This window comes from Acipenser ruthenus, unplaced genomic scaffold (genome assembly GCF_902713425.1).
Source record: "Acipenser ruthenus unplaced genomic scaffold, fAciRut3.2 maternal haplotype, whole genome shotgun sequence".
Taxonomy (NCBI): Eukaryota; Metazoa; Chordata; class Actinopteri; order Acipenseriformes; family Acipenseridae; genus Acipenser; species Acipenser ruthenus.
Window position 1 is genome coordinate 242,599 of NW_026707532.1, and position 15,632 is coordinate 258,230.

General features: G+C 40.0%; 1 protein-coding gene across 2 annotated transcripts; it reads right to left on the reverse strand.

Moving 5' to 3' along the window:
- Positions 1-1,528: 1,528 nt before the first annotated feature.
- Positions 1,529-15,415, reverse strand: LOC117968022 (cyclic nucleotide-gated cation channel beta-1-like). Of its 2 annotated transcripts, none has more exons than XM_059018979.1 (4): positions 15,359-15,415; positions 5,625-5,746; positions 5,164-5,412; positions 1,529-4,181 (listed from the first exon to the last, which is right to left on the reverse strand). In XM_059018979.1, the coding sequence occupies exons 2-4, from the start codon at positions 5,720-5,722 to the stop codon at positions 3,350-3,352; spliced, it is 1,179 nt and encodes a 392-aa protein (XP_058874962.1). In that variant the 5' UTR covers positions 5,723-5,746; positions 15,359-15,415; the 3' UTR covers positions 1,529-3,349. The 2 variants fall into 2 exon arrangements, with proteins under 2 accessions (XP_058874962.1, XP_058874961.1); XM_059018978.1 differs by lacking the exon at positions 15,359-15,415 and adding an exon at positions 7,327-7,657.
- Positions 15,416-15,632: the final 217 nt, after the last annotated feature.

Below are 15,632 nucleotides of genomic sequence, written 5' to 3' on the forward strand. Positions count from 1 at the left end.
TGAGAGGATGCCTATCTGTCCTGGAGAGACTTCACAACAACAAGCGCGGTGTTGAGGACTATAGCAGAAGCGGCTGTGAAACTGACGCCATTGCGGCTCTACACTGGAGTCCAGCGCCTTTGAAATAGATAATCACACGGAGCCAAAATGGCGGACACGGGCGCGCAGTTTCTTCCCTCCTCACCTCGACCGTTATTTCGAGCTCGAGCCACGAAGGGGCGCGCGAGCACCAAGAAAACCGCGAAGACGGTTGTGAGGAGAGACGACGAGTTTGAATTATTTTTCAATTCTATTAAACTATATTATTTCAACACTTAATAGTATAATGTTTTTTTTTAAAAAAAATATATATACATTTACTTTTTTCCCCTCTGAAAAAAACGTGAAACGTTAAAAAAAATATCGAACCTGGGAGAAGATTTAGGGAAGAAAATTCAGGTAAAAGTTTATTTACTTTTGTTAGATACCAATCAAATAATATAATTGACCACTTGGCAAAATATAAATAAAAAGGGATTTTAATTGTGAAGACACCTCACACAAGTGCAGTGGTTTGTACCCCGATTCATGTGATCCATGTTTAAGAATCTCGCAGCTTTCCCGCTCAGCTCCTCATTAATATCTTGGTGTTTGTGGTCAGTAAGCGGTCCGGGTGGTTAAGCGGTCATACATGTCCGTCCCGGTCACTCTGGCTCAAGGCTGGACACACCAACACTGTGACCGCCGCTTTACATCCAATAAATGATGCCTCGTTACACTGTGTTCAGTGTTATACTAAATAAACACACAGTCCTGCTTGAGAGAGGCGGGAGACGAGCAGGGATCGACGGGCACGATGCGAGTGTAATACCATTCTAACGGTGTGATTATTATCTCTAGTAAACGCGCAATTCAAAGACCAGAGACACTCTTTGACGTGTAAATGTGTTTGGTTTTGTTGTATTCATTATAAATGTTTCTACACAGTAAAGTAAACGCGCTCTCCCGTCTTCTCTTTAACTGCGGGAAAAATAAACCAACCGCCATTCGAACTCTCAATCTGCTGGACCGCTGATGACGTTGATACTCTGAGCGCCTTGTTGCTAGGCGACCGAGGAGAGGTTCTGAAACTGCGTCACTGTGTCCGCCATGTTGGCTCCAGCTGCCCTGCTGTTTGCAAAGCGGTGCGACTCTGTGACTTTGTGAGAGCCGAAATGGCGCCTGTTTCACAGCATCAGCTTTATACCAAGTACCAGCGAGTGTCAATTGTTTTCAAATTATGTAGATGTATCTTTTAATTCCTGTTGAAGTTGCTCATAGTTTTCCAATTATTTAATGTCAATGGTTGTGAGTCTTTCCTATTGTTAGTATTATTGTTTCTGTTTTATTTATTTGTGTGTATTTGTGATAATATTTATTTACTTGTTTATTTCTTTATTGTAGTGTAAATGCATATCCCTCCCCCTTCCAAAAAAATAAAATGACAAAAGAACTATAAACATTTTTTTTTTTTATTTCTACCAAAAGTATTTATTAATACGATAGTGAATGAAAACATTTATAGAAAAGGATTTACAGGATTACAAGAACATTATTCACTTATATTTGTTCTAAGGCAGCTATACAGCTTCTTGTGCGGTTCTGTTCACCTGGAACCTAAAAACTCATAACTGTGAACACAGCTCAAAATAATCACATAGACACTGACTTAGAACACAGATATGAACAGCGATCATACACATGAATTCAAATGTGTGTGTGTGTATATTATATATATATATATATATATATAATGTAGAACAATAATAAAATATACAATGGAGAAATAAAACACAGTGATCATTCAAAAAGATAACTTTTTATAGTGGCTCACTGAGGACATGAAAAATCAAACAGAAAAAAGAGGTAAGCCATTATTGATCTTGTAATCACTAGATCAATCAATCGATCAATCAATCCTTATTTCATATAGCGCCTTTCACAGTGGAGCACCATCACAAAGCGCTTTACAAGATAGTGAGAAACAATTCATAATAAATTAAATACAGTGAAAACAATGCATAATAAATTAAATACAGTGAAAACAATGCATAATACATTAAATACAGTGAAAACAATGCATTAAACACGGTGAAAACAATGCATAATACATTATATACAGTGAAATACAATGCATTAAACACAGTGAAAACACTGCATAATACATTATATACAGTGAAATACAATGCATTAAACACAGTGAAAACAATGCATAATACATTATATACAGTGAAATACAATGCATTAAACACGGTGAAAACACTGCATAATACATTATATACAGTGAAATACAATGCATTAAACACGGTGAAAACACTGCATAATACATTATATACAGTGAAATACAATGCATTAAACACGGTGAAAACAATGCATAATACATTATATACAGTGAAATACAATGCATTAAACACGGTGAAAACAATGTATAATACATTATATACAGTGAAATACAATGCATTACACGGTGAAAACAATGCATAATACATTATATACAGTGAAATACAATGCATTAAACACGGTGAAAACAATGTATAATACATTATATACAGTGAAATACAAGGCTTGGTACATGAAATACAAGGCTAGGATGTGAGTTTTAAACATTGTGGATGCGTGTGCCCTACAGAATCATCACATTAACATCAATCCGAAATAGCAATTTAGACAGCAGCTAATAACGGATATCAGGCTTGAAGAGCGTGGAAAGCGAGAGAGGACAGGCGGGTCTGGAGAGTTGATTTGAAGCGACGATGGGCTGGAGTTTTTTTTTAATTGTCGAGATCCCGAGATCATTTTTTCTTCTCATGCATTATAGTTATTTTTGTTTTGTTTTATTTTCCTGTCTTTAATCAACCTTCTCTAACTTTCTAATTGGTTCTACACAAACCTGTCTTCACGCTGCAAACTCTCTGATCCGCACTTCTCTTAAAGAACTATGAACGGGGGGGAAATCTACCATAATAATATGTTTATGTGGATAACTGTTAGATAAACACGGCACAGTAGTAATACAGCTTAAAACAGGATTCTTGAGGTTTATATTATATATATATAATAATTTGTTTATTTATCAGACGCCTTTATCCAAGGCGACTTACAGAGACTAGGGTGTGTGAACTATGCATCAGCTGCAGAGTCACTTACAACTACGTCTCACCCGAAAGACGGAGCACAAGGAGGTGAAGTGACTTGCTCAGGGTCACACAGTGAGTCAGTGGCTGAGGTGGGATTTGAACCGGGGACCTTCTGGTTACAAGCCCTTTTCTGTAACCACTGGACCACACAGCCTCCATATATATATAATCGCGGCGCTCACACTGGAACTATTTCAGTTGGAAAGTGTTTTCATGGCTGTGTGGATCTCCCTCACTGCCTGCAGGTTTTCCTCAAGCTTTTCAGCGCACTCACAGATCTTACTCGCCTTCTCGTTTTTCTCCTCTTTGCTCTTAAAACTTAGAATGACAGAAAACAACTGGCCCAGGTCATTTGGAAAAACGATTTCAGCTATTTGATCTATCTGACTGTCTGCTGTGTCAGTGCCGCTAGCCCCTAGTAACTCTTCCATCCTCTCTGTCAGATCTCTGAGACCTGAGTCTGTCTCTAGCATTTCAAACACCTTTTCATAATCTGAGTCAGCAGCTGTGTCCGGTGATCCGGAGAGTCTCTTTAGGTTTAAAAGAGCTGCGATCGCTGTGGTGGCAGATCTGCTGAGCTCTGTCATCCTGCGTCTCGCATTTTCACATATATCCTCTATCTTCTTACTGTAAGATCTCAAGGTGAATGCTCCTATACTGGCAGCAACTGTTCCACTTGCTAAAGCCAGAGTGGATCCCCCAGCAACCATTCCAGCAACTGTGCCACCTGCAATAGCCTGTGTTAAACCCCCAGCAACGGCCCCAGCAACAGCCACACTGGCTCCCCCTGTGAATGTAGCCAGCCCCGCTCCTGCAAGACCTATTACACCTACAGCAGCGATCGCTGCTCCTGTTCGAATGAAAGAGGAAGCTCGAGCCCCACCAACCACAGCATCTCTCTCATTGTGAATGTCGTCAGCGACCTTCTTCAATTCCTCCACAGCGCTTTCTGTTTCTTTCAGCTGATCTGGGAACCGCTGAACAAATTCCTGGATCTTCTTCATTTCCTCCTTGAATTCAAGAGCGCTGTGTAAAAAAAAACACAAAACAAGCCATCTTCGTCATCTTCATCATCATCATCACCACCACCATCTCTACAGTGTTGTTCTCTTTCCTATAGACCTCTATACAGCTCTGCAGTGTTGAGAGTGGAGCTCTCTTTCCTATAGACCTCTATACAGCTCTGCAGTGCTGAGTTCTCTTTCCTATAGACCTCTATACAGCTCTGCAGTGTTGAGAGTGGAGCTCTCTTTCCTATAGACCTCTATACAGCTCTGCAGTGTGGAGTGGAGTTCTCTTTCCTATAGACCTCTATACAGCTCTGCAGTGTTGAGAGGAGCTCTTTCCTATAGACCTCTATACAGCTCTGCAGTGTTGAGTTCTCTTTCCTATAGACCTCTATACAGCTCTGCAGTGTTGAGTTCTCTTTCCTATAGACCTCTATACAGCTCTGCAGTGTGGAGTTCTCTTTCCTTAGACCTCTATACAGCTCTGCAGTGTTGAGTTCTCTTTCCTATAGACCTCTATACAGCTCTGCAGTGTTGAGTGGAGCTCTCTTTCCTATAGACCTCTATACAGCTCTGCAGTGTTGAGAGTGGAGTTCTCTTTCCTATAGACCTCTATACAGCTCTGCAGTGTTGAGAGTGGAGTTCTCTTTCCTATAGACCTCTATACAGTTCTGCAGTGTTGAGAGTGGAGTTCTCTTTCCTATAGATCTCTATACAGCTCTGCAGTGCTGAGTTCTCGTTCCTCCAACACTGAGTTCTTATTTTAAATCTGTCTTTACCCTGCTTTGAAATCGTCTGGAAATCATGTGACAGTGTGACCTTTCAACTCTGCCTCCCCGCCCCGCCCCGCACTACTCTACATGCACAGGCAGAGTTGAAAGGTCACGCTGTCTCGTGACCATAGATTGTTGAGGAGGGATGTGCAGAAACACAATGAGAATTTCAACCTGCTTATTCTCTACTGTAAACCTGTGGGGTATTTTTTAAATTGAAAAACAAACCTCAGTCTCTCCTCCTCTCTCTTCAGTCTCTCCTCTTCCTCCTTCCTCTTCAGTCTCTCCTCCTCCTCCTCCCTCCTTAGTCTCTCCTCCTCCTCTTTCCTCTTCAGTCTCTCCTCCTCCTCTCTCTTCAGTCTCTCCTCCTCCTCCCTCCTCAGTCTCTCCTCCTCCTCTCTCTTCAGTCTCTCCTCCTCCTCTCTCCTCAGTCTCTCCTGTTCCTCCCTCATCTCTGTCTCCTCGTCGTCCTGCTCTCTGTTGGGTGAAACACGCGTGTAAATAATCATCATCAAAGACATGTTACTATTCATTACAAACCCTGAACACAGCTTCCAAGTGAAAGGGCAGCAGTTCCTGGGAGTGTCATTGAGGTGCTGGTGCTGCTGGTGAACCTGGACTGGAGTCATCAGGTGTGTTATTAAACTGGAGCATGCATGCCTCTGCACAGTGAAGAGACAGGAGATTACCTGGAAGAGTCTCCTGACATATCGGGTGGGTCCAAATCTTTACTGCGTCTTCTTCTCCTTGGAGTCGGGTCCATGTTTGCATCTTCTGAATCACTCATTCCTCAGTTAGCAGTGTATCGACCCTGCGACAGAATTGAAACAGGTCAGTTATTACAGTATAGAGCTTCAAATGTCACTCTCTTTCTCTCTCTTTTAGCCTTGTATCTTTTCATGCTGTTTGCAATCATTCAGAGCACTTCTTGTTGTCGCAGTCACTCAAACACTTTATTTCAGCTTCATCATCCCTCAACCTCAGAGCCTGTTTGAATTAGGAGCCCTCCTTCTTCAGGACTGATTGAAACAGGCGGAACCAGAACATACTCACTCCGACCACGTTTTTGATTTTTACACAGGGGGATGTTAATTAGGTACCCACTTCATTCGCATACCATTCCTCATACTGGGCTCTATTCTCAAACATTTGAATTTTTTCGGAGAATTGGTTCTCCAGTGGAATATGGAACTGGAGTCGAGTTGCTCCACCGATTCTCAAGGCAGTATTGAACTGTATTCTCCGCTCGCAAGGCACCATGAAAATCTCTTTCTACTCGAATTAATTCAAATCGCGCATTCGCTGTTCTCAATTTTAAAGACATGACCACGGGTGTCTCTTCCAACACATTCCCTGATTACATTCGCCTTTGTTCTCCTGCGCAGACACGGCGGAATCAAACGGATGTCCAGAAACCTCCGCGCTTGCTAACACCCCAGATGTGCAGCCCGAAGCTGTGAAAGCATTTTAGAAAACGCTAAAAACAATAGAGCTGGTCCTGCAAAATAAAACCCCGCTGCTTTTAAACAGACAGACGGGTCCCACATATGGGACACCACAGCCGCTTCTGGAAACAGTGCGGGCTCTAAAAGAAATGCATCACGTGATCAAAAGCGCTGTTATGATATTCGCAAACACGTTAAAAAAAGGCTCAGCAATTAAGTCGCCAAGGATACCAGAAGGAATATGTATTGGTAAATAATATCCAGCCAGATAATAGGTTTATATATATATATATATATATATATATATATATATATATATATATATATATATATATACACTCGACCCGACCCGCAGTCCTTAAGTTAACATTCCAATAATTATTTCTAAATTAATTCTAAAGCTAATCCTAATTCACTTCTTCAGAAATCAAATGTTCTAAGTTTTTTTTAACAGACTTTAGAACAGTAAATATCTACCCGAGCAGTTTGCGTCTGAAACGCGTCGCTTCAACTATTGAAAGGAGAAGTAACAGGGCGTCTAAAAAACTAAAATGAACGACAGAGTTCTGTAGTTCCTAACGCTAAAAACAAACAGAAAGAAAGCGCAGGTATGTGAACCACACTCCGGTTAATATCAAGCACAGCTATATCTGTCTCGCTGCTTTCACCTGACAAGTACATGAATAAGATTATTGCACAGTGTTGAAATGACACTGAATTGATTTGGATAGCGCTCGAGTTTGAGAGGCGGCCCTATGACACCCGTACAATGCATAAATATTATTATTATTATTATTATTATTATTATTATTATTATTATTATTATTATTATTATTATTACTATGTATTTATTGTATTGTTGTTAGTATTATTATTGTTGTTATTATTATGAATATAGTTTTATAAACCACTATCCTCAATGATAAAAAGTATAAAATCGACTCACCAACTTCACCCCAAGCGCGTCTCTTCCGTATAGCTGAAGCGAACTGCGTTGAACATGAAACTGAAAGTATATTAGTTAAAAAACGAGCGGTACTTGGGGTTGGACGACAACCAAACAGACCGGAATCCAAGATAAACAAACAGCTGTTCTGAGACATTCAAGTCACGAAAGAGTTTAAATAATCGTGCGTGTTTATATCGCACCTCGCTCGGCTCGCTGGCAGTCTCGACAGCCCGCTTTAATAATGAACCAACCGGGGCAATGCTGAGGTGTAGCTGGGGCTCGTTAAAGCTTATTATCTGAAGAGGGAGGATTATAGGACAGCAAGAGATTCAGAGAGAAAGTAAACAGGGGGCTACTTACAATGAACAACAAAATAATACACCCCCCCTCTAAATAAATAAATAAATAAATAAATAAATAAATAAATAAAATAACACACAACCCTTTTGCCCTAACTATATATTATCTTTTTACCTCATGCTATTGAGAGTGGTTTGGCAGGTCATTTTTTTTTTTAATTTTCACGCATAAACACAGAGTTTACAATTTAAAACTAACCCGTCGAGAACTTTCGACAGGCACAAATAAAGCATACCGTACCGGAATGCGTTTTTGTTTTTAAAACAGCGATAATATTTGTTATTTAATGATTTTGAGAGGATGTTTATCTTGAAGAGACGTTCCTGTCCTGGAGTGACTTCACATCAACAAGGGAGGTGTTGAGGACTATAGCAGAAGCGGCTGTGAAACTGACGCCATTGCGGCTCTAAACTGGAGTCCAGCGCCTTTGAAATAGATAATCACACGGAGCCAAAATGGCGGACACGGGCGCGCAGTTTCTTCCCTCCTCACCTCGACCTCACATTGCGAGCTCGAGCCACGAAGGGGCGCGCGAGCACCAAGAAAACCGCGAAGACGGTTGTGAGGAGAGACGACGAGTTTGAATTATTTTTTAGTCCTATTAAACTATATTATTTTAACACTTAATAATATAATGTTTTTAAAATATATATACATTTACTTTTTTTCCCCTCTGAAAAAAACGTGAAACGATCGAAGCGAAAAGTTAAAAAAAAATATCGAACCTGGGAGAAGATTTAGGGAAGAAAATTCAGGTGAGAGTTTATTTACTTTTTTTTAAGATACGAATCAAATAATAATTGACCGCTTGGCAAAAAATAAAATAAAAAGGCATTTTAATTGTGAAGACCCCTCACACAAGTGCAGTGGTTTGTACCCCGATTCATGTGATTCGTGTTTAAGAATCTCGCAGCTTTCCCGCTCAGCTCCTCATTAATATCTTGGTGTTTGTGGTCAGTAAGCGGTCCGGGTGGTTAAGCGGTCATACATGTCCGTCCCGGTCACTCTGGCTCAAGGCTGGACACACCAACACTGTGACCGCCGCTTTCCATCCAATAAATGATGCCTCGTTACACTGTGTTCAGTGTTATACTAAATAAACACACAGTCCTGCTTGAGAGAGGCGGGAGACGAGCAGGGATCGACGGGCACGATGCGAGTGTAATACCGCTCTAACGGTGTGATTATTATCTCTAGTAAACGCGCAATTCAAAGACCAGAGACACTCTTTGACGTGTAAATGTGTTTGGTTTTGTTGTATTCATTATAAATGTTTCTACACAGTAAAGTAAACGCGCTCTCCCGTCTTCTCTTTAACTGCTGGAAAATTAAACCAACCGCCATTCGAACTCTCAATCTGCGGGACCGCTGATGACGTTGTTCCTCTGAGCGCCTTGTTGCTAGGCGACCGAGGAGAGAAGGTTCCTTTATAGGTCATAAATCTAAAAAGTGTTTGCAAAAAACAGGAGACTGGAAAACTACTTGGAAAGCACATTCAAAAGTCAGGTACAGGTCAGAGCCTGGTTAGTATAATCTTTAAGGAATAAATAATTCTAAAGAAAACTATTACCACTTAAACTTAGTGAAACTAATTGACTTAAATACTGCATGAGACAATCTTTTGTCAAATACTCTGTTAGACAATGGTATATGGAATTGAAACTGACTCATTAACAAAATGATGAAACAACATGAGGTTAAAAGAAACACATACCTTTAATTTAGTAAAACATAATCAATTAGAAGATGATGTCACATGTTAAGAACATCTCTCATATATAACACACATAAAAATAGTGTTTTGCATGCACATATAACAGTAGTGTTTTTATATTATATTATAAACCAAGATCCTGGGAACTTTGGTTCATTTAACTTTTCAGATAAAGGAGGGGCTCGGAGGAAAGCAAAGAATGAGATCATAAGAGTTGAAACAAATGTGAAGTTTTGAATTTATTTGAGTACATGACACCTATTAATTCTGAAAAGTTAGTCCGGATCTTTTGAAAACTATTATTTGTAAAAGGGATAAAGAGCTGTCTCACCTGATTAATGATTGGATTTAATGTATTCCAATGAGACGAAAAACCTATAAAAACTGCACAGTAATTTCAATGGGTACCACACTCATCCCAGACTGGGCAAGGTGGTCCATCTTCTGCAAACCAAAGACACAATTAAGCTGATTGAATTAAGCTGATTAATTTGCCTGGTGAAGACAGTTATATCCGGGTACGATTTATATTAAAGGGTAAGCATTAATCAATTATTATTTAATCTCACATGTATTGCATGTACTGATCATACTCTGATTCGTAAAAAACACTTTAGATGCATGAGTCTGTCAATTTCTTGGGTACTATATTAGTCATCTGGATATACTACGGGTCCAGAGCACGAACTATATCCCACTAGGAGTAATACCATCTCTGTCCTCCTAACATCTCCCCTGAGATAAGAGTGTGTGCTGAGCAAATAAAATGAGTACGTGAAGAAATCTGAACCCGCGGATTTCGTGACAATATATATGTGTGTGTGTGGGTGTGCACACAGCCCCCATCACTAGCAGGTTTTCCTCAGTCACAATCCTGTCAGCCTCTGAACTGGGAAAACGAGAGATCCGGGTTCATGCGCTCAAAAGGGATTTCTGTGTCAAAGCCACCTTCCACCGCTGGTGCATCTGCACATTATTCCAGTGAAATCTCTTTCCAACGCATGAGATCCCGAGAGCCCTGACTGACGGGTTTTACAGCTTCCCAAGAGTTTTTCATATGTCTGAACAGACGACTTCCATTTCTCCAAGATCTGATTCTACCATTTTCCCCAGCTTGCGAATCTGTTTCGCTATTTCAGTTTTACACCCTTTATGAATGTCAATGGAGTTTTCAGTGATGTCTTTGATATCCCAAACTATAAGCGCCCCAGCTGCAACACCTCCGAAAACTCTGGCTCCTTCACTGAGCGATTTAGCAGCTTTAACAAGTACGCCTCCAACAGCAACATGAAGGACTAGAAGAACAAATGTTTTAAAAACATCCCTAATATGCTTTGCTTTTGTTTTAGAAACTGCTTGATCAGTATTATTGTATGAATTACAAAATTTCCCCCATATAGGCTCCATTTCATTCAATATGTTCTGTACTCTCTTGATATCATTTCTATCACTCCCATACTGTACTATTTCTGTGGTAATATTGGCGAGTCTTCCAGCTGCAGTAGCCACAGCCCCTGCAGCAGCCAGTACAGCGGAGGCTCCAAATGTAAAAGGAGCCAGAACCAGCCCTGTAATTCTCATAATCCCCCCAACTGCACTAAAATAGCTCCCTGTGGTCTTAGCGATGGCACAGTTCATGTTGACCTTGTCCAGTTTATCAGCAATCTGTCTGAGTTCTCTGAGGTGTCCAACAATCAACGGCTTCTTTTCAGACAGCTGCACAAACTCCTTCAATCTGAGGATTTTATAATCAAAATGTTAGAATTATTGTTTTTATAATATACTCACATATTTCACTCTTGAATATCACCGTGACAACATCGTATCATGACATAATAAACACACCACTGCAGTAAAATGATTCTGTCTTGAAACGTGTCGACGCCATCGTGTTTTTCAGATGCTTTTGTGTTGCCACATTGCTGTGTTTAAAACTGATCCCAGTTTTCGATTGCCTCATTTTAAAATCTGTCTTTAGCTTTGAGCTGCTTGGAGCTCGTCTGGAGAATGAACAGCCTCCCTCATTCCATTGAAATCATGTGACAGTGTGACCTTTCAACTCTGACAGCCCTCCAGTACTCTACATGCACAGACAGAGTTGAAAGGTCACACTGCCTCATGACCATAAATTGTTGAGGAGGGACGTGTAGAAACACAATGAGAATTTCAATCTGCTTATTCTCTAAATAAGAAATGATATTACCTGTCATGGTCTTCTGACAGATCCTCTATACTGTTTTTCCTTCTCGTTGTAGTCTTCTCCATGTCTCTGAATCACTCGTTCCTCAGTTAGCTGTTTCTCCTCTGCACCACAATTGAAACAAGTCAGTTATTGAATAGTGCAGAGCTTCACATTTTAGTAAGAATACACATGAATGCCGACCTGTCAACTCTCCCTTATTTGCCGGGACTCTCCTGTTTTTTTGGACAAGACTCCCAGATAATTCCCGAGACAGATTCTTCTCCTGTAGTTTGCTCAAAACTACTGTTTAACCCCTTTATATCAGCAAACCTTTACTTTGCGCAAAATTCAGGTACGGTCTGTTTGTTACTGCAATCCCCGTCTGTACCGAGCAGGGTTTAGGACCCTGCGGAGCCCTGTGGCAGGCGTGCATTCAGTGCGTGAGCACCCGATCGGTATGGTATTATCAACCATTGAATGGACGTTATAAGTATTTCAGTCCGATTTTAATGAGGTACCACTGAGCCTACCAGCAGGTGTAGCAGGTCATTGTCAGCCATTGCTTGCAACCTGATCTCACAGCAAAAACGTTCTACGTTTTCACCGGAGCTGGACCTCTGCAGACCTTGTGGAAGATTCCGCTTTGCATTGCAGCGTGGTTTGAATTCAACCACACAACATACAATAAAACAAAATTGTGACCCCACAGTGATTTATCTATTTATTTATTTATTTATTTATTTATTTATTTAAGTTTTTGGTCTGTTTTACTATTTGATTTATTTATTTTGATTTTTACTTATTTGACCTCAAGAGATCAAAGCTCATTCCGTTTATGGTCTTATTCTTGGAAGACTCTTTTTATTTCTCCTCAAATTTGGACTTCACATTCACACACTCCTTGAAAAAAAAATTGGTTGTCTTAAAAACAAGCGAATGCATTTTCTTTAAAAAAAAAAAAATCACACAAAAAAAACAGCTTGGGAAAGGTTTTAAAGAAAGAAAAGGTAATAATTATAAAAATATATAAACTATATAAAAGAATACTTCTGCCAAATCAAAACTTCACCTTGAATAATAAAAAAAAAAAACAATTACATCAATATCCGTTTATTACAATTTCTAAATTAAGAGCAAGTTAAATAGTCTCCGTACTAAATTCATAGCTACATGGTTTGCTTGTTATAATTTTCTTTCATCAGGCACTTGACCGTAATCGTGTCAATGCTGAGGTTTCAAACTGAAAATATAAGATAGAAATCCACACGCTCCTGTTCTGATTTTAAGCTATAGCGTGCGGCAAACCACACAGTATGAAAACCTAAAAAGTCACGTACCATCAGCAGCGTCTTTCAGTTTCACACAATCTTTGTTTGGGCTTTGAATTCTTGTATTTGATCACATGAGAGAAGTCGATTGCTTTGAATCCTTTTATAAATACATCAAAATCCTGATTGATAAGCACGTGAATTATGATTTACAGACAAACTGAATCCAATTCTCTTTGTTAAGTCTATACCCAAGCTTCTAATGTAGGTTCATTAAAACTGTAATGCGGTCAGACTTCACCCTTTGCGCAGTGCTGAAGAAGACTCGAGTCGCTTCTCTTTCTCCTGAGTCTTCTGGAAAGTACCGAAGTCTCTCAATGTAGAGTCCTTTATATGATCGTGGGTGGAGCTGAGGCACTTGACTTTAAACTAAACGGAAGCTAGGAAACCACACGCTCACACTGTTAAAATAAAATCATCTGCGTGTTGCCAGCAGCCATTTTGTGAAAAAACAAAAACCAAAAAAATGAACAACTTGAACGTAGAAAATGCATTGAAAATAAATGAACACTGGAAGAAGGATGCAACATTGACAATGGGCACAATGCGAGTGTTACACCACTCTAACGGTGTGATTATTATCTCTAGTAAACGCGCAATTCAAAGACCAGAGACACTCTTTGACGTGTAAATGTGTTTGGTTTTGTTGTATTCATTATAAATGTCTCTACACAGTGAAGTAAACGCGCTCTCCCGTCTTCTCTTTAACTGCTGGACAAAATAAACCAACCGCCAATTACTAAATTACTAAAGCATATAGAGCTCAAATTTCATTTCTGATTCAAGCGCAACATACAGGAGCTAAATTATATTCAGCATCTCAGCGACATAGCAACATAAACCTGTACTAAACACCTGTGTGTGGACTGAGAGAGTGTTTTACACGAGTCACAGGCAGAGTGAACCGCACTGGAAAAACTGTGCAATATAAACCTGTACTAAACACCTGTGTGTGGACTGAGAGAGTGTTTTACACGAGTCACAGGCAGAGTGAACCGCTGTGTAAAAACTGTGCAATATAAACCTGTACTAAACACCTGTGTGTGGATTGAGAGAGTGTTTTACACGAGTCACAGGCAGAGTCAACCGCACTGGAAAAACTGTGCAATATAAACCTGTACTAAACACCTGTGTGTGGACTGAGAGAGTGTTTTACACGAGTCAGAGGCAGAGTTAACCGCACTGGAAAAACTGTGCAATATAAACCTGTACTAAACACCTGTGTGTGGACTGAGAGAGTGTTTTACACGAGTCAGAGGCAGAGTTAACCGCACTGGAAAAACTGTGCAATATAAACCTGTACTAAACACCTGTGTGTGGACTGAGAGAGTGTTTTACACGAGTCACAGGCAGAGTTAACCACACTGGAAAAACTGTGCAATATAAACCTGTACTAAACACCTGTGTGTGGACTGAGAGAGTGTTTTACACGAGTCACAGGCAGAGTGAACCGCACTGGAAAAACTGTGCAATATAAACCTGTACTAAACACCTGTGTGTGGACTGAGAGAGTGTTTTACACGAGTCACAGGCAGAGTGAACCGCACTGGAAAAACTGTGTTCATTTACTCTTAAACATGTTTAGGGTAAAATTCTCAGAAGGGCATTATTGCAAAAGTATTAGTAATATTTCAAAATGATTAATTTACATGTGATTTGTCTTTGTGTCGCGTGTCGCTATTGTTAATGTAATTCACTTGTTCAGAAATAAAATGTTCGGGGTTTTTAACAAAGTTTGTAACAGTAAATAACTACCCGAGCAGCTTGCGTCTGAAACGCGTCGCTTCAACTATTGAAAGTAAAAGGAACAGGGCGTCTAAAAAACTAAAACGGACGACAGAGTTCTGTAGTTCCTAACGCGAAAAACAAACAGAAAGAAAGCGCAGGTATGTGAACCACACTCCGGTTAATATCAAGCACAGCTATATCTGCCTCGCTGCTTTCACCTGACAAGTACATGAATAAGATTATTGCACAGTGTTGAAATGACACTGAAATGGTTTGGATAGCGCTCGATTTTGAGGGGCGGCCCTATGACGCAGAGACATCCGTTCAATGAACAAATATATAATGACTATTATTATTGTTGTTGTTAGTATTATTATTATTATTACTATGTATTTATTATTATTATTTATTTCTTAGCAGACGCCCTTATCCAGGGCGACTTACAATTGTTACAAGATATCACATTATTTTTACATACAATTACCCATTTATACAGTTGGGTTTTTACTGGAGCAATCTAGGTAAAGTACCTTGCTCAAGGGTACAGCAGCAGTGTCCTCCACCTGGGATTGAACCCACGACCCTCCGGTCAAGAGTCCAGAGCCCTAACCACTACTCCACACTTTATTGTTGTTAGTATTATTATTGTTGTTATTATTATAGATATAGTTTTATAAACCACTATCTTCAATGATAAAAAGTATAAAATCGACTCACCAACTTCACCACAAGCGCGTCTCTTCCGTGTAGCTCAAGTGAACTGCGTTGACCATGAAACCGAAAGTATATTAGTTCAAAAACAGGCAGTACTTGGGGTTGGACGACAAACAGACCGGAATCCATGTTAAACAAAGAGCTGTTCTGAGACATTCAAGTCACGAAAGAGTTTAAATAATCGTGCGTGTTTATATCACACCTCGCTCGGCTCGCTGGCAGTCTCGACAGCCCGCTTTAATAATGAACCAACCGGGGCAATGCTGAGGTGTAGCTG

Bases quoted from the DNA above. Each gene is read 5' to 3' on its own strand.
- LOC117968022 (XM_059018979.1), bottom strand. From the start codon at position 5,722: ATGAGTGATTCAGAAGATGCAAACATGGACCCGACTCCAAGGAGAAGA. The intron at 5,413-5,624 runs GTAATCTCCTGT...TTCACCCAACAG, and splicing joins ATGTCAGGAGACTCTTCCAG to AGAGCAGGACGACGAGGAGA. The intron at 4,182-5,163 runs GTTTGTTTTTCA...TTTTTTACACAG, and splicing joins AGAGAGGAGGAGAGACTGAG to CGCTCTTGAATTCAAGGAGG.